Source organism: Hemiscyllium ocellatum, chromosome 6 (assembly GCF_020745735.1).
Source record: "Hemiscyllium ocellatum isolate sHemOce1 chromosome 6, sHemOce1.pat.X.cur, whole genome shotgun sequence".
NCBI lineage: Eukaryota > Metazoa > Chordata > Chondrichthyes > Orectolobiformes > Hemiscylliidae > Hemiscyllium > Hemiscyllium ocellatum.
The window spans coordinates 81482272-81501142 of NC_083406.1; the positions used below are offsets into that span (position 1 = coordinate 81482272).

General features: G+C 37.6%; 1 protein-coding gene across 2 annotated transcripts in view; it reads left to right on the forward strand.

Moving 5' to 3' along the window:
* ift88 (intraflagellar transport 88 homolog) overlaps window positions 1–18871 on the forward strand; it is a 122112-nt gene that overhangs the window by 49739 nt on the left and 53502 nt on the right. For both annotated transcript variants that reach the window (XM_060826712.1, XM_060826713.1), the window contains 4 exons: window positions 1266–1497; window positions 4852–4922; window positions 6052–6138; window positions 17127–17226. In XM_060826712.1, coding sequence (XP_060682695.1) covers window positions 1266–1497; window positions 4852–4922; window positions 6052–6138; window positions 17127–17226 — 490 coding nt within the window. The remainder of the gene's footprint in view (window positions 1–1265; window positions 1498–4851; window positions 4923–6051; window positions 6139–17126; window positions 17227–18871) is intronic.

The following is an 18871-nucleotide window of genomic DNA, read 5'->3' on the forward strand; positions in this document are numbered from 1 at the left end:
ATAACAGCAATGGATGTACCTACACCATGTGAACTGCAGCAGTTCAAAAGAGGGTTTGCCAACATGTTTTCAAGAATATTTAGGCATGGGCAATAAATGTTGGCCTTGCCAGCTACACAAGCATCTCACAAACAAGTAAAAATCCAAAGCAAGAAGGGCAAGGATACGAAAGAATTTAAAAGCAAATGAGAACATGTTAAAATTGGCATGTTGCCAGACCAGAAACCACTGTATGCTGTATGTCAGGCTTTGTGTGAGTGATAGATGAGCAAGATTTTGTACAAGTTAAGATACAGTCAGCAGAATTTTAGGAACCTCACATTATGAAATGTTGATGATGGGATGTTGAACTGGTGAGTGCTAGAATACCCAAATCGAGAGGTAACAAATATATGGATGAATATTTCAGCAGCAGATGTGCGTAGGCAGGGAGGAGTTCACTGATGCAATGGAGGTGAAAGTAGATGGTTCCAGAGATGGCATAGATATATGATCAGAAACTCAACACTGGTTCAGGTATAGCACTAAAGTTGTGAATGGTTTAATTCAGCCTCAGGCAGTTGTCAGGGAGAGGACTGATTCCAGTGGCTAGACTCAGAGTCCTACAGCATAAGAATAGACCCTTTAGTCTAACTCATCTGTGCCGACCAGGCATCCCAATCCGACCTATTCCAATTTGCCAGCATTTGACCCATAACTCTTTAAACCCTTCCTATTCATATACCCATCCAGATGCCTTTTAAGTGTTGTAAATGTACCTATCTCCACTACTTTCTCTGCCAACTCATTCCATTCACGCATTATCCTCTGCATGCAAGTTAACCCTCAGGTCCTTTTTAAGTTTTTCCCCTGTCGCCTTAAACTTTATGTCCTCTAGTTTTGGACTCCCCCACCCTAGGAAAAAGACTCTGCCATCATGCCCCTCATGATTTTACAAACCTCTGTAAGGTCATCCCTCGGCCTCCAAAACTAGAGAATGGAGTTGTGTTTGGGATGAAACACTTTGGCTTTGATCTGTCCAAAGTTTATTGGAGGAAATTTCTATTCATTCAGTACTTGCTATCAGACAAACTACATGATGATTTAGAGGTAATGAGTGTCATGAATCCAATACCTCCCGAAGGCTAATTTTAAATAATTTGCAAACTTTTAGGCTGAATAACAGAAAAAAAGGTTTTTGTTCTTTGGCTCCTGGTAATGGTGAAGGATATTGAACATGTGCCTACAGCTTATTGCTTTTTTCATTTTAATTTCTTGTTAAACAGAATTAAAATAATGCAGAACATTGGCGTTGTATTTGTCAAAATGGGACAGTACTCTGATGCTATCACCTCCTTTGAGCATATCATGAGTGAAAGCCCAAATTTAAAAACCAGCTTTAATCTCATTCTATGCTACTTTGCCATTGGTGATCGTGAAAAGATGAAGAAAGCATTCCAGAAACTTATTGTGGTCCCACTTGGTATTGATGAAGATGACAAATATATCCCACCTAATGTAAGTAAATTAAGAATCAACTGGCAATAAGATGCCAAGTATATTTTGACTATTTGTATAATATATGTTAGGAATGTGAAATATGTAACAGTTTGTAAATATGAATTTAGGTTTAGTATAAAAATGTATTTAAGATTTTTCTGTGGAGTGTGCCTTAGATCTTATTTTAAAAACTGTTGCTACATACAATAATAGTAATAATTTCCTGGTGCCTGTCTATTTTTCTCATGAACTTTTGTTGTTGACCAAACAGGCAAATACCAACAAAGAACAGTTATCATCAAAATGTTTTAGAGTGCAGTTTAAAGAAATTACATTTGACAAATTATCTAATACCTGTTTGTCAAATCACCACAATACACTTTGCTATTGGCAGTAGATCACAGTTTTGCACCAAAAATTCAAATGATTTTCTAATTCTAATTAGACAACATAATTAACGAAGAAATGTAGAAACATGGTGCTCAGGAAATGGTCAAATATTTTTAGGAAAATGGCTATGTTTATGTATTGTATATAATTAGAGATTAAAATGGCAATGATGGCATTGGGCCATGACTTTCCAATGTAATGTAGATATTTGCATAGTTGAGGCAGGTACCTTTCCTATGCCTGTCCTACAATAAGTTAAGATAATGAGGGGTGGGAACATTTTGGAAATGCTATGCAAACCCTTCTCACCTCTGAACCCCAGAATGGCATTATTGCCCCAGGTGGAGGGTTGTTTCCAGGCTAGTTATACTTATTATGTTGTATGGTCTGAATGTTCCTACTCTTATAAAGCAATAAATCCTCTGCCTACCCTGTGTAATGCTGGAGGATACATAAGAGAGAGATATATGTGCTCTGAAACCAAAGGATATGGCAGCAATTTTGACGCATTCACATTACTGATTATGGAAGTCTTGCAATGGGAGTTATTGACACCTGCACAGTTGATTAAATGATGACATGCATATTATTTTAACTAAATCAGGTAATTAGGTAGAATTGGACAATTTTAATCAAATTTTCATGTTTGTGAAGAACTACAGAACAATGGGGCTTGATTTACAGCCACTATCTCAGTGAGCTGTGACATTATAATATGTAAATAAGACTGACTTCTTGATAATATGACAGCCATTGCAATTTAACACTATTCAACCAAATCAGCTGGAGTTTAGGAAACACCATAACCAAAAAGATACAAAAACAGCTGAATGAAGCAGATAAATAGTTTTGACAGCACTCTAATGGGTCAGGAAATGCATGGTGCTCCATCAGCAAGCCATCTTCCATGATCACTTAGTAGCCACATCACCCCTAGCCCAGATCCACCCTTTACTATGATGTTTCTCAATTCTGATGTTGCTCACTTCCAATTACTGCTCTGTATGTTTTCTTTGTATTCACTCTTTTTGAAGCTCTCAATGCTTATTCTTGGACAGGCTTTTGAGAAAAATGTCAGCTGGAAAATAATGTGGGTTAATGCATAGTTGTCTACTTTGGTAGGAACAGATGTGCAAATGGTTCTTAAATGGTGAGAGATTGGAAAGTGTAGATGTGCAAAGGGATTTGCATGTTCTTGTGAATAAATCATTGAAGGCCCATATACAGGTGCAGTAAGCTATTAGGAAGGCTAAAAGAATGTTAGCTTTTATCACAAGAGGATTTATGTATAGTAGTGAAGTTTTACTTCAATTGTTTATGAGCTTGGTTAGATTACATCTCGAGTACTGTGTGCACTTTTGGTCTCCTTAATATGAGAAAGATGATATTGCCATAGAGGCAATTCAACAGAAGTTCATCAGTCTTTTCCCCATGATGGCCAGACTATCTTATGAACTGATTTTGGGCAATAAGGTACCTCGCCTCGCATAAGGCTAATTAATAGGCTAAGAGCCCATGCTGTTTTGGATAGCATATTAGCTTGGATAGAAGATTGGCTAACTCATACAAGACAGAGAGTTGGGATAAAGATGTCATTTTCAGTGAAGTGACACCTAACTAATGGACTGCCACAGAGTTCACTGTTGGGGGCCCCAATTATTTACAATATATGTTAATGACTTGAATAATGGAAGTGAATGTACTATCACTGAAATTGTGAATGCCACAAAATTAGGTGGCAAAACAAGTAATGAGGATAACACAAGGAGTGTACAGAGTGAATGGCCGACTCCTGTCCTTGTGTTCCTTTTTCAAAGATCCTTGTATCTTTCCTAAAGTGCAGTGTTTGGAACTGGATGCAGTACTCTAGTTAGGGCCTAACCAGTGCTTTATAAAGATCTGCTGTACTCAATTCATTTATTACTGTTGAGTTCCCATAAGCAATACTAACTGCGTTCTCAATATATCTGTCGCCTTCAAGAGTGATGCACATGTAACACCAGGTATCTCTTTCCGTCTCTTCTAACTCTTACCCTACTTGTTGCTTCTGTTACCTCTCATTGTTCCAATATGTTGTTAATTTTCCCCTTAGTAAACACCAGTACAAAGAACTCAATATGTAATGTAGCTTTGTCCTGTACTTCCCAGCTTGTTTACTATCTTTGTTTCTAATAGCATCAACCACACCTCTAACTATTCTTTTACTATTTACACGCCAGTAGAAGATATTCCTCTTTATATTCACCACCATTCTATGCTCATATTATCCCCTGATAAATCTTAATTCCTTCATCTCCCCATTCAATTTATTATATAACCTTGTTCTTATTTGAAGATTTCACCTGACATACATCATACACCCTTCTGTTTTCCTTAAATATAATCTCCATCTCTCTTGTCATCCAAGGAACCCTGTTTTTGTTATTTTGCTTCTAAAATATCTAGTTATATTTCACCTTGGAAAAAGTGAAGATTGCAGATGCTGGAGAGTCAGAGTCAAAAATGATGATGCTGGAACAGCACAGCAGGTCAGGCAGCATCCGAGGAACAGGAGAGTCGACGTTTTGGGCATAAACCCTTCATCAAGAATTTAGGGTTTATGCCCGAAACATCGATTCTCCTGCTCCTCGGATGCTGCCTGACCTGCTGTGCTTTTCCAGCACCACCCTTTTCGACTTACAGTTCATCTTGTCAATCTTTGGTTTCATTTCACCCAGGCGAGTGTCAACACGTAGAATTGATCCCTTTTCCAATAGAGTCATAGAGATCTACAGAAGTCTAGATATCCTATTACATATTGTCCCATGATTTTCTCCATTATGAAACAAATCCTTCTGGCATGATTATCATTCTTACGCAAGTGTTTCCTGCTGACATTTGGTTTGTTTAGTCTGTTTCATTTCCCACATCAAGTAATTTGTATAATATCACGATTTCTGTTTCAAAGTGATGTTATCTCATTGTAAACCGTTGCATTTTTAGGATGATCCACATATGAATCTTGTGATTGAAGCCATCAAGAATGATCCACTCAGACAAATGGAGCGAGAGCGGTATTATAAATTTGCTGTTTCGAAAAATAACATGCCACTTATTTAATTTGCTCTTCTGGACCAACAAGTTATCTCTAGAAATAGTTGAACTCGAGACACACTGAAAAAAAATTACATTTCAATGTTTATTTTGAGTCACTTGTTTCAAATATATTTATTCCAAACTATATTTATCAGCTACTCAATACTTCATAAAAAAAACAGATCACAGTGCATGTTAATGCTGTGGACTTTCCTAATACAGAGGAACCTTGATTATCCGGCATTCAATTATCTGAATGTCTGATTATCCGGCAAGACCTCACAGTGCTGATGCTTGGATAAACTATGTTATCCAGCATTTGATTTCCAGAATACGATTAATCGCATGAAATACTCCCTGCCTGTGTCCTTCGGATAATCGAGGTTCCTTTGTACTTATTTAATAATGCCATTTCCTGTGGAGGAATAATGTATTTATTTTAATCTGAATGAAACATAGTAAATATATTAATAGAAAAACAAGCTTTTTCAGAATCAAATTCGTAACATGAAATTTCTTTTCATTCACCTGTTTCTAGAGGAATTATTTGTAAAATTTAGAAAAACCTCAATAAGCTACCATTTTGAAATTATTTTTATTTGTTCAATGGAAGTGGACATTGTTACTAAGACAGGATTTAGTATCCATCCCAAATTTTCCTTGAAAGTGGTGATAAGATGGCTTCTTAAACTGCTGCAGTCCATGGACAATAGGTCCACCCACTGTTGATGATGGCAATACCATTAACTGTTAAGAAATGATGATTTAGTCCTCTCTTGTTGAAGATGGTCATATTGCTTGGCACTTGTATGGATCAAATGTTAGTTTTCACTTATGAACCCAACCTTGAGTGTTGTACAGGGATTATTACATTTTGGCATGGACTGCTTCAGTACCTCGGGAGTCATAACTGTCCTGCACATTAAGCAATCATCAGCGAATATCCCTATCTTTGACTTTATGATGAAGGAAGGTAATTGAAGTACCTGAAGATGATAGGGCCAAGGACACAATCCTGTGGAATATTGTGCACGCTATAGTTAGGTTAAAAATTTAATTGCAAAGACATTATAATCACTTATGTTTTATATGTATTTAATTGTGCAGGAAAGCAATGGCAGAGAGATTTATAATGACAGCAGCAAAGTTGATAGCACCAGCAATTGAAGCATCTTTTGCATCTGGATTTGACTGGTAAGAGTTAATATGTATATGCGCAACAACTTTGGGCATACTGTGATAATCAAATAATTTTAAAGGAAAAATACATGCAAAATACTACAGATACGGAAAATCTGAAATAAAAACAAAGTGGGAGAGGAAGTCAGCAGGTCTGGCAGCATCTGTGGAGAGAGAAAGAGTTAATGTTTTGAATCTGATATGACTTATTCAGAAGAATCATACTGAACTCAAATCATTAACTCTTGTTTCCCTCTCCAAGGGTACTGCCAGACCTGCATTTCTCCAGAATTTTGTTTATGTAACATAAAGGAAAGATTACATTGAAAAGCCCGGGGCTGGATATTTGACAGGCATTTTCTACTCAGCAAGGATTGGAACAGTAACCAAGTGCACTTGGGAATACACCCTTGTCTACTTATCAACCTGCCCAAGAAAAGCATAACATTCTGCCCCATTATGTATATATTTACTGTCAAATACATGTATTATTTTTATGGTTGTAAAAGTTTTGTGTTTCCAACGAAAAAAGCATGTGGATAATCTGCTGTTCAGCATCCATTCAGCATTCTTGAACCTGCCATCAAGAAATCTGTGAATGTATCTGTTCTGATGTTCTCTCCTGAAATCTGAGTCAGGTTTGGAATTCAATTTTTGGTGATTTTTGTCTTTAGACCATATATTATGCCAGCACAATTGCCCAGAATGAATTCAGTTAAAATAAATTCCTTTCATGTAATTAATGAGCATCCTAAGGCACTTTGCAGAATGGTGTCAGAAACAGATCGAGGCCATACAAGGAGAGATTTTAAGTGAAAACTAAAAAACCTGGCAAAGCAAGCAACTCTGAGATTTTGAAAGGATGAAGGGATTGAGACCAAGAAGGATAACTGAGCAAAACCCTGGAAAATAGAGAAAAGCAAAGTGGTGAAATCCGAAAGAAACAAAGAGAGTCCTGAGAATGTGCAGATTAAGTAGGATCTGTCTGCATGTTAGAAATCAGGTGACTTTTGGTGGGATAAAGGGGAAGGTCCCCAAGAAACTGGTGTTACGATCCTAACTGATGTTACTATTGCACACATGAGATTCCAGAACGAAATGTGGCTTGAGATATCATAATTTGTTTGTTTTTATTTAATGTTTTTTTTCTGAATCATAATACTGCAGATTGAAAGATTACAAAACACAGGGCAGAATAAAGTCCCATCTACCCCAACTTTACATACTCAAATATCAGAGAGAGTCATGTCCAGCACATTTTATAGGTTTAACTTCATTGTTACTTTCAATTCCTGGTCTTGAGAGTTTGCTATCACTTTCTTGATTATCACACAAAGGAGCTTAAATTTTCTTGCTTTTAAGTAACACCTTCATATTTCTTAACAAAGCAGTGAAATTGTGGGAAGATAGAAATATAGGAACAAGAATAAGCCATTCATTCTGTTGACCTTGCTTTGCTATTTAACACAGTCATAGGTAATTGAACACTTCAGTGACTTTTACCCACACAATCCCCTTCACCCTTTATAGCATTGATGCTCAAAAGTTGAAAAATCTTTTAATATGTTGAAAGCCTGAAGACGGAGCTTCCACAGTTAAGGGGTAGGGTGTTCTAAAGATTTATCACTGAGTGAGTAAAACAAGATCCATAGACTCCTTACGGTGTGGAAACAGACCCTTCGATCCAACAAGTCCACACCAAACCTCCGAAGAGTAACCTACCCAGATCCATTCCCCTACCTTATTATCCTACATTTACCTCTGACTGCACCTAGTCTACACAATCCTGAATGCTATGGGCAATTTAGCATGGCCAATTCACCTAACATGCACATCTTTAGATTGTGGGAGGACACAGGGAGAGTGTGCAAACTCCACATAGACAGTCGTCCGAGGCTGGATTTGAACCGGGTCCCTGGCGCTGTGAGGCAGCAGTGCTAACCACTGAGCCACCATGCTGCTCTCATCTCATTCTTAAATGGCATCCTCTTTATTTTCAAATTATCTGGTACTAGATGCTCCAACCAGGGGAAATATTTTACCTGCTTCTACCAGGTCTGTTCCTTCAAGTTTATTTTTAAGTTTCAATGAGGTCACATCTCATTGTTCAAAACTTTAGAAAATAAAGGCCCAGATTGCCCAAATTCTCATCGTAAGACTGTGCCACCATCCTGAAAAGTCTGATGAACTTTTATTGCACATCCTGTTTGTCGATAATACCTTTCTTGAGATAAGGAGACCAAAACCCCACACAGTACTCAAGGTGCATACTAATCAAACTCCTATACAATTATAGGAAGACTTGAGTATTCCTATGCTCAAAACTTCTTCAGCATCCATTAATGTTGTTCTTGGACCTGCCATCAAGAAGTCTATGAATGTACTCTTGGCCTAATATTCTTCCCTGAAGTCTGAGTCAAGTTTAGATCTCAGTTTTTGATGATTTGTGTTTATATAATGTAATAAAAGCTAACATTTCATTCGACTTCCTAATAGCTTACTGCATCTGCATTAGCCTTCAGTGACTTATTGACAAAGACATCCAAATCTGTATCTACACTTTCCAATCTGTCATCTTTTAAAAAATGCTCTGTACATCTGTTCTTCCCACCAAAGTGGATAAGCACACATCTTTTCACATTATTTTCAATCTGCCTTGTTTTTGCCCAGCCTCTATGCCTGTCCAAATCTTCCTGAAAAGGTTTTACTACTTCTTCATAACATACATTTCTGCTTAGCTTTGTATTATCTGAAAAATCGGAAACAATACATTTGGTCCACATGTACAAATCACTGCTATATGTTCTGGAAGGCTGGGATCTAAGTACTGATCCATGAAATACCCCACTAGTCAGAGTCTGTCAACACAAGTATGACCCTTTTATTCCTACTCTCTGCGTTATGTCTGTTAGCCAAATCTTAGTTACATAGAGAATAGAAACAGGAGTACGTCAGTGTGCTTTTTGAGCCTGCTCTGTCATTCAGTATGATCATGGCTGATCATCCTACTCAGTACCTTGTTCCTGCTTTCTCCCCATACCCTTTGATCCCATTAGCCTGAAGAAATATATCTAATTCCTTCTTGAAAATGTTTAATGTGTTGCCTTCAGCACTTTCTGTGGCAGAGAGTTCCACTGGCTCATCATTGCCTTGATGAAGAAATTTCTCACCAGCTCGGTCCTAAATTACATACCCTGTATCTTTACACAGTGACCCTTCATTTTGGATTCCCCAGTCATTGGAAATATTGTTCCTCTGTATACCCTATCTAGTCCTGTTAGAATATTTTGTATGTCTCTATGAGATCCCCTCTCATTCTTCAAAACTCCTGTATATATTGTTTTAACTGATCCAGTCTCTCTTCATGTGTCAGTCTTGCCATCCTAGGAATCGGTCTGATGTGTCTTTGTTGCACTCCCTCTGTAGCCAGAATATCCTTCCTCAGATAAAGACAGCAGAACTGCACAAAAAATCTTGGTATGGTCTGATAAAGGCCCTGTGTAATTGCAGGAGGACATCCCTGCTCTAATACTCAAATCACCTCAATATTTGCCATCTTTACTGCGTACTGCACCTGCATGTTTACTTTCAGCGACTGGTGTACACAGACATTTAAGTCTCGTTGCACCTCACCTTTAGCAATCTATCGTCATTCAGACAATGATCTGCCTTTCTCTGCCCTGATGCTGCCAGACCTGCTGAGTTTCTCCAGCAATTTCTGCTTTATTTGATTTCTTCAATATCCACAGTTCTTGTTTTATTTTGTAATAATCCACTTTCCTGTTTTTGCTACCAACGTTGATAACCTCACATTTATCCACATTATACTTCACCAGCCATGCATTTGCCTACTCACTCACCTTGTCCAAATCACATTCAAACATTTCTGCATCCTCTTCACAGTTCACCTTCGCAGCCAGTTTTGAAGATTTTACACTTCGTTCCCTCATCTAAATCATTAATATATGTTGTGAATAGCTGGGCTCCAAGCACACATACTTGCAATATCCAATTGGTCACTGGCTACCATTCAGAAAATAACCAATAAATTTCCACTCTTTGTTTTCTGTCATCTAGCAAGCTCTCTGTCCATGTCAGTACACTACTCCCAATTCAACGTGCTTTAATTTTACGTGCTAATCTCTTAAGTGGGACCCTATTGAATGCATTCTAAAAATATAAATTAAAAAAATTCATTGGTTTAACCCTTGATAAACTCTACTCATTACATCCTCAAAAAATTCCAGTAGATTTGTCAAGCATGATTTTCTTTTCATAAATCTATGCTGACTCCAATCCTGTCACTGTTTTCAAAGTGCTTTGTTATTAAATCTTTTATGATAGACTCTAGCATTTGCCTCATCATCACTGAAATATTAACTGGTATATTATTCCCTATTTTCTCCCTACTTCCATTTTTAAATAGTGGTGTTGCCCTCTAATCCATTGGAACTATTCCAGGATCTATAAAATCTTGAAAGGTGACCACCACTATTTCTAGGGCCATTTCCTTAAGTATACTGGGATGTAGATATTTGGACCCTGTGAATTTGTCAGCCTGTTATGGACTAGGCCAGACCACTCAAAACATTCTTAAGAAAGCAGCCCAGTCCTAACTTTGCAATTTGTCTCGGTAAGTGTTCAGTGAAAATTACCCCGAGTAAGATAGCTAGGTTGACTACAAGATTTTAAAACAGACAAAAAATTTATTCACAAAATTACACAATGAAACACAGAACAAAATAAAGAACCCCTACAGAACTCAGCCTCTCCAATTAGACTTAATTATGCTGTTTTGACTATACATAACAGTCCCATTAAGCAAACTCCCTTTAAAAACCAGTATAAATGGAACACATGCTTACACGTTGAAGTTGAAGGGCAGAAAAGAGAAAGAGTTTCCACACAGCTCCCCGTTGAACTTCCCAGTTCAGGACTGAACTAAAAACAGCTGACCACTCTCCTCTCTTTATACTGGTCACTTTTAAAGCCTGACCACTTTGGCCTGAAGTCTCATCTATTTACATAAAAACAAAAGGCCTCTCAAAATCCTTTTCATATCGTACCAAACCAGAATGATCAGAGTCCGGCCCAGTTTATTACCCCTCTGAAAAAAATCAAGCACAGAGTCTCCTTGAGCCAAGGAACAGCTATTAGAAAAAAGGGACTAGCTTTGTGACAAGCCTTTAATCCCATCAAGTTCCCTAACGCCATTTCTTTCAAATACTCTTCAATTCCTTTCTCGCACGAGACCATATGTTCCCCAACATTTTGGGAAGGTATTTGTGTCCTCCTTTCTGAAGATAGAATATGTACTGAATTAGTCTGTAATCTATTTGTTCCTGTTTATAACTTCCCTGTTTCTTACTGTAAGGCACCTACATTTGTCTTCACTTATCTTTTTTCTTTACGCACCTATAGAAGCTTTTATAGTTAGTTTATATGTTCACAGGTATTCTGATTTTCCCCTCTTCATCAATCCCTTTGTCCTCTTTGCTGAAATCTAAACTGATTCCAGTCCTCAGGTCTGCTTCTCTTCTTGGCCAATTTGTATACCCCTTCCTTGGATCTAATACTGTTCCTAATTTCCCTTCTTAGCCAAGGCCAGGCGACTTTTCCCATTTTACTTCTGTGCGAGACAGGAATGAACAATTGTTTGCTGTTGGTCCACGCACTCTTTGAATGTTTTCCATTTCTTCGTTACTATCACAATCTTTACATAATGCTTAATCCATACCACTACAGCATCACCTATACCATTTGCTTTAACTTTGCTTGCCACCTTTCTCTGGAAACTTTATCAAAAGCCTTCTGAAAATCTAAATATATTACATGCATCAACTGCTTTTTGTCAATGTGGTTAATAATACCCTCAAAAGACTCCTGTGTCAATGCTATGATTTTAAGAGATGTATTTTGTCCTTTTTATTTGAAGAGAGGTTTTAAGAGAGAGGTACTGAGCTATCTATTGAAAACTCATGAAGTAAACAACTTGTGAGGACTTTGAGTTTTTATTTTAAAAATTGCAACAATAGAAGCACTCCGAATGGTTGTGGTCAAGTTCCCACAGAACAAGGATTTTTAGTTTTAGCTTTTGAGCAGTTGTTGCTGGGGTCTCAGCAGGGTTTGAAAACTGCATGTACTTCTCTCCCTGCTGCATTCTCTCAGAATTTTCTCTTGGTGTTTTCCTGCTGCTGGAATTGCATGCAAGACAATCTATTTTTCTGAATTTGCCTTTGTCAAGGATATGTTTATGGGATGTTACTATATTGGAACAGTTAATAGATAAAGTAACTATTATTAATTATTTTGTTAAGCATTTCAATAGGATTACAACTAAGCCAATTCTTTTTTTGTTGTTTTTAAACTATAGTAAATGAATAAAGTATATTTTGCTGGAAATCTGGTAGTTTGACCAATCGAATTGCATCTTAAACACAATACCTTGCATTTACCTTTAAAACAAGAAAATATTAGATTCTAGGCTATCCTCTCAGTATATTTTGAAGGGGTACGCTCTAGTTCACAACAGTCCCAACAAGTTTGTTAAACACAATTTTCCATTTGCAAGTCCATGCTGATTATGCCCAGTCAAATCATTTTTACTCAAGTATCCATTTATCACATTCTTTATGATAGACTCTCACATTTTTCTGCAACTGACTTTCAAACTAAAACTCTTGCACTGAATTTGCCTATATCCTAACTATTTTGAACTAATTCCTTCCTTCAGGAGAAAATGTTCTTGTATCTAATCCTGGCAGGTTTTCTGCAAACTACCAATAAAAGCTTTCCAATTTATGGATTTGCCCTTAAACCAAAAAAAAATCTTGGCTCTTCTAAACCAAAAGCAAGCTCATGCCTTCCAGTGTTTCCTCTCTCCAGTTGTTGAATACTCAAAATACAAACAAGTCACTGTCAGTCAAGGATAGCACCAGTCACCCGTTCTCTGGCAGATACTGGTTTAAAATTATGGCTCCAAAAGAATGTCAGATGAATAATTTAAACTCCTCCATATACATAGACCAAAGAAACAAACCACTAGTTCAAATGCCTAATTCTAAAATAAATAATATATGTAAATTGATTCCGGTCTGATGAAAGGAATGATATGGTACAAAGAGAATCTGTGGTAGAGTGAGATGACACTGTTTGTTGAAGCTTTTTGTCTTGCACATGTAAGGAAATTTCACCAAGAAATGCCAAAGTAAAAGAAAAAGAACATTTTTACCAGGTTGGGGAACCAGTGTGCTGGGGCTATATCAGGCCTATTGCTAGATTGAATTCAGCCTGCCAGTTCTCAGCAAGTTCCTGTGACAAATGGCACATTGAACATCAACAGCACTGCACATCATGACACAGTTGAGAATGCGGGAACCACCACCAAAGAAGCACAATGGAGGAGATCAACCTGAAAGCCTGAAAAGCATGGAGAAATAGACAATTGCCTTGGTTTTGTCACAGTGAAATGCAAGCCCATGGGGTTGAACATTAACGAAACAGTTTCTGCCATAACAATTCCAATGTAAAACGACATTACAGCACAAAATACTTCAAATGCACCAAATTCCGTGAACAGGTGCACTTGTATAAAATCAGAGCACTTTGGAAAATTCTTGGATGCGCGGCCAGCAAATTTCAGAAGCCTGAGAAAGAAGATGGGCAGTATTACTTATGCCAGTTTTGTGATGAGTGAACTCACTGCCAATAACATAGACCTCATCATAGGCTAAAGTTTGTGAAGGTGTTATCATTGCAACTGCAGCTGTACTGGCTCCAGAAAAAATTGCATTATTTCAGAGTGTGAATTTGTCTCATAGGATTGTGCCAGTTTAGATTAATGATCTGACTCTAGACATTGAAATATCTCTGAAAGATTCTTTGGCTAATTTTGAGGTTAATTAGACATAACAAGTACAGGCTCACTGATGATCTTTGTGCATAGATTCATAGTAGATGTTGAACTTGGAGAGGATTTGTTTTTTTTTAAGTGGCAACGCACTAAAGGGGTAGATATTTTTGAGAGGCTTATATTAGCTTCAGTTACCATTTTAAAATAGTGTTCTTCCTCCTGATGGTGCTCTAGCCATATTTGGTTCTCTGAGGGATTAGCTTTTTTGATTAAGAAAAATTGATCAGCTCATCCTTGATCCAAGTTATTGAATTCTATGCCATTGCTTCATTTAGCAAGAGAATTTGCATATACTGTCCCTGTAGCTGAGCCACATAGTGGTGAAGGTGTTCAGTATTAACTTTTTTGAAAAACAGAGCTTCAACATTAGCTAATTTAAATGGTTAGTTAAAGACCTTGAATCAGAGTACTTGAATCAGCTGCGGATGTATGCTGATCTGGCTTAATGAAGTAAGGAATGTAGTGAGAACATTCATAGAGAGTGAAGTGATTACAGTGAGGTTAGCCAACGGGACCTCTCAATATGAATTTCCTGTTTTGGGCTCTTAATCTGCTCCACTCAGGGAGACCTGCTGACATAAAAAGGTGAATGTCAGGAATGACTCATTGCGAAGCAGTGCTATTATCAAATGCTATGCATTTATCAATAAAGGGCGATTAGTGATCGGATGCCGGCCTCTTGAAGAGTTGCTTCAGAGAGGAAGGAAAAACCTGTGGCTGAGTTGAGTAAGCACAAATGTGTGTGTGTGACTTGTAAGTAAAACTCAATGTCAAATTACAAAAGCAGCATCTTACTTCTCTTCCAAATGTGAAATCATTAGAAGCCAAATTAAAGTTATGGCAAATGCAGGTGGAAAAGGTCAAACTGTGCATTTTCTTATCCTTCAGGGACATCTGCAAAATCCGCACAATAGAAGAGTCACAATAGGGATTGTGCAAATTTGCTTCAGAAATTTTGTGCATGATTTCAAGGCGAATGAATGAAAGTACTAGAATTACATTTTTTTCACACTGTTCAATATTGAAGCTATCGGTGCATCAGAAAGTCTCCAACTTGAAATCATCTGTAAAGCAACATTGAATTGAAGGCCAAATACAATAACCTGCCTCGACTGAAATCTTACAAACTCCATGTAGGTGCTGTTGACTTTCCAAATTTGAGAAAGCCTCTACTGAGAATTATATCACTGCTCAGAGCTACGTCCTACTGTGAACAGTTCTTTTTAAAACATTTTCTGGCAAAGAACCACCTGTGCTTTCGTTTAACAGATGTAAATGTGGGACAATAGTTGTGATTAGCAATATCTTTGTTGCTAGCAGACAATGGAAGGCTCATCAAGGCAAACCAACCTCAGCCATTGCATTAAAACAACAGGTGAGTTGAATGCTTTGCTTTGGTTTTAATCTTCCAAAAAAAGGGGCTTAGTATACCCTTTATGTACGGCTGTGAAATGATTTTATCCATGTGTCACCAGCCCTCGTCGGAAATAGGTTCCTCACCTCTGATTTCTATTGTATGTAAGGAGAGTGGTGATTGGAGGACGGATTGGTAGATAAGTTGCTGTGGAGAATTCACCAGTTATGGATGACTGACAGTTAACTCCCAAAGTTCACTTAAATTTTAAGCATGGTTGACTCCAATTAGGTTCAGAAGAAGAGTCACTGGATTCAAATGTTAACTCTGTTTTCTCTTCACAGGTGCTGCCAGACCTGCTCAGTTTCTCCAGTAATTTGTTTTCAAATGTTTCAGTGTCTGTTAAGGGACCTGTAGTCTTAGGAACCTGCCTGCCACCCTAAATTGAATGGCATGCGTAAAGGAGCCTTCTTAATTAACTGTCTATGGGCATGCTGACAGCAAGTGCAGAAATAAGACTGCCTTTTTATTATTTTCAAAGACAACATCATCCTACTCAGCGTTTATTTTGCCAGTATTCTTTGTGAACAGAACTTGCATGCGTTATGTGCAAGTTATTATTTTAGATACTTATATGGGGGGATGCATATTGGCTTTGTGTGCTATCTTGGCTGGTGCAGGAAGAAAACTTTGACATACTTGTCCTACTTCCAGTGGGTGAAAAATAAATGTATAATATTAGGTATACCTATAGTGTACTGCTGATATCAGTGAATATTTTCCTAATTTGCTCACAGATGCAATGGATTTAGGATATTGTAGTAGCCAATTTCTGGTTTTTAACTAAGCAGTACCTTGGTTAGAAGTGGTTTCAAAGAATATCAATCTCCTTTGTTATTGCTCCTTTTGGAGTTTTCCAGAAAGCATTGCTAAGTGCTGAAGTCTTTTCCATGGCCATCACCCTACCCTTTTGCAAGGAATGTTTGTCTTCAATCATCAATTCTAACCCTGAATTCTCATTAATTGCAAGCAGCTATCCTTTAATTACTGTTGGTTTATCCAGTTTTTGGAAGTTCTGAGCCTACTGACAAGGAGGGCTCTTTGATATTTTTCCATTTAGCAGGTGTCACACCACTACCAGCATAGTTGCAAAATCTTTGTGGTTGAACTTTGGAATCTCAAAATAATGATAGAATGTATTTATACTTATTTTCCAGTTTCAATTGAACATTCAAATGCAAAAATATAATGTTTGTAATGCGAGAACATCATAGTGGTTATGGAAGGCATTAGTATTGATACTTACACAGGTTTTAATGAAGACTGGGTTGTTGTACCAAACTCTCTCCACTTTGCTGTAGAAGTCTATGGACGTTCCTCGGATAAATTAGTTTTGTGATGGCTATTCATGACATCAACTAACCGTATACTGGTATTTGTTTGGCATTCATATACAGAAACTGTGGGAAATAAAAAGCTAATTTTGTGGTGCTGTAGAATTTAACACATTGTTATTTTGTAGGAAACTTATTGCACAACTAAACCAAGAATCATAATCTTGATGTAGAAGTTAAAAAAAGCATATTTCCATGGTCTATCACTGATATCCTTTTCTTGGATTAATGTAAGCTATTCTGGTTCTCCTCCCCACAAAAGTCACTGTGTAACTGGAAATGAAATGTGAAGAGGATCTGGTTTTTCAGGAATGATTCAAAATCCAATTGTTAATTGTTACAGGTGTGTGGAGATGGTGAAGGCGTCTCAATATGTTGAACTAGCTAATGACCTGGAAATAAACAAAGCTATTACTTACCTGCGACAAAGGGATTTTAACCAGGTAACACATGATAATGCCATTTTTATTTCGGCTGGATACTTATAAACTGTTTTAAACAATGAATCATAATTTATCCTTTCTCATTCAACATCCACATTCATCTCTGATACTGCACAACCAGGAAAAAAAACCTCTCAAGTTTAGTTGCATTTACATTTTTCAGTTAAAAAGATACAAAAAGTGCTCAACTGGTCGATTTGCATATAAAATAGAATTTAGGTTGCTACTTCCACACAATTTCTTTTTGAAAAGGTCCTTTTGGTTCTCAACTGCTTACAAGGAGTTGTAACTTAGAATTTTCCCCTTTGTTTTCTGCTGGAAAATGTAAATCTCTTTTTTAGCTCATTGATCTGTGGTTCTTTTAATGATGATTTCCACCTTTTGTAAATTGTTTTCAAACATTTATGAATGATTTCCTGGCATTTTCATTGATTTTCAGTTGCTGCAGAGGCATTCAGTTCTTGACTACATTTGTTATTTTGGAATTAAGTTAATTGATTGTGAGCTGAATTCAGAAGTTCTTCTTTAATCTCCATTGTTGGTCAGCTGCTAATGACAGATAACCCATGCTAATGTATATCCAGTTAAAAATTTATGGCAAAAAAAGACTGAAGGTATGTAAAAGATTACCTTAGCGTAATACTGTTTGTGCATAGAAGTTAACTAAATTGTAGCTGTGGAGCAGAATTTGGTGTCAGTTTATCAATCAGATACCTAACTGGATAGCATCAGGCTACCCACTGAATCGAGGCCCCTGAAGGATGTAAATCTCAGCCTGAAAGCTGTTTGTCAAACAGAGGTTAGCATCATCACCTGAATCAGTGGCAATTACTGGTAATGCACTGAAATCTTCACTTGTGGTAAGGTAAGTGGAATGGAATAGAGCTCTTGGGTGGGAGGTTGACAGCGTGTTTGGAGTTGGGTTTCAGATACAGAGCATAAGGGTGGCTTCCACTTCCCTCTGATAGATCCATTGATTGAACATTAGATGCCTGCATACAATTGGTGAGGGAAAAACAGGAGGGAAAATCATAACTTGATCTCATCCTTGCTGCATCTGTCTGACAGTATCGGTAATTGTGACCGTCACACAGTCCTTGTGGAGACAAAGTCTATTCTTCATGTTAACCCAACCATCCGTTGGGTTGTGTGGGACAACCACTGTGCTAAATAGTATAGAGTCCAAACAGATCTAGCCACTCAAGGCTAAATGTGGACCATTAGCAGCAGCAAAACTCTACACCAACACAGTGGCCTAGAATATCTGCAACTCTATCATTATCGTCAAACTAGGGCATTAACCCTACTTCAGTGAAGAGTGTGGGAGGGCATGCCAGAAGCATATGAGCAGAAATTAGGCCTTTCAGTCGATCAAGTCTGCTCCGCTCTTCAAACATGGCTGATAAGGTTCTCAACCTCTTTCTCCCGCTTTCTCCCCGTACCCTTGATTCCCTTGATACTCAAGGCAGCACCAGGCAAACAAAAGACAAAGCGGTCAACATGATGAAGCTACTTGTATGCCAAGCAGCATAAATGGCAAGTGACAGACTGAGCTAAATGATTCCACAAACAGAAGATCAGATTGAAGGTCATGGTGATGGCATGCAATTAATTTCTTTTGCACCAAGATTGTTATTTCCATAGA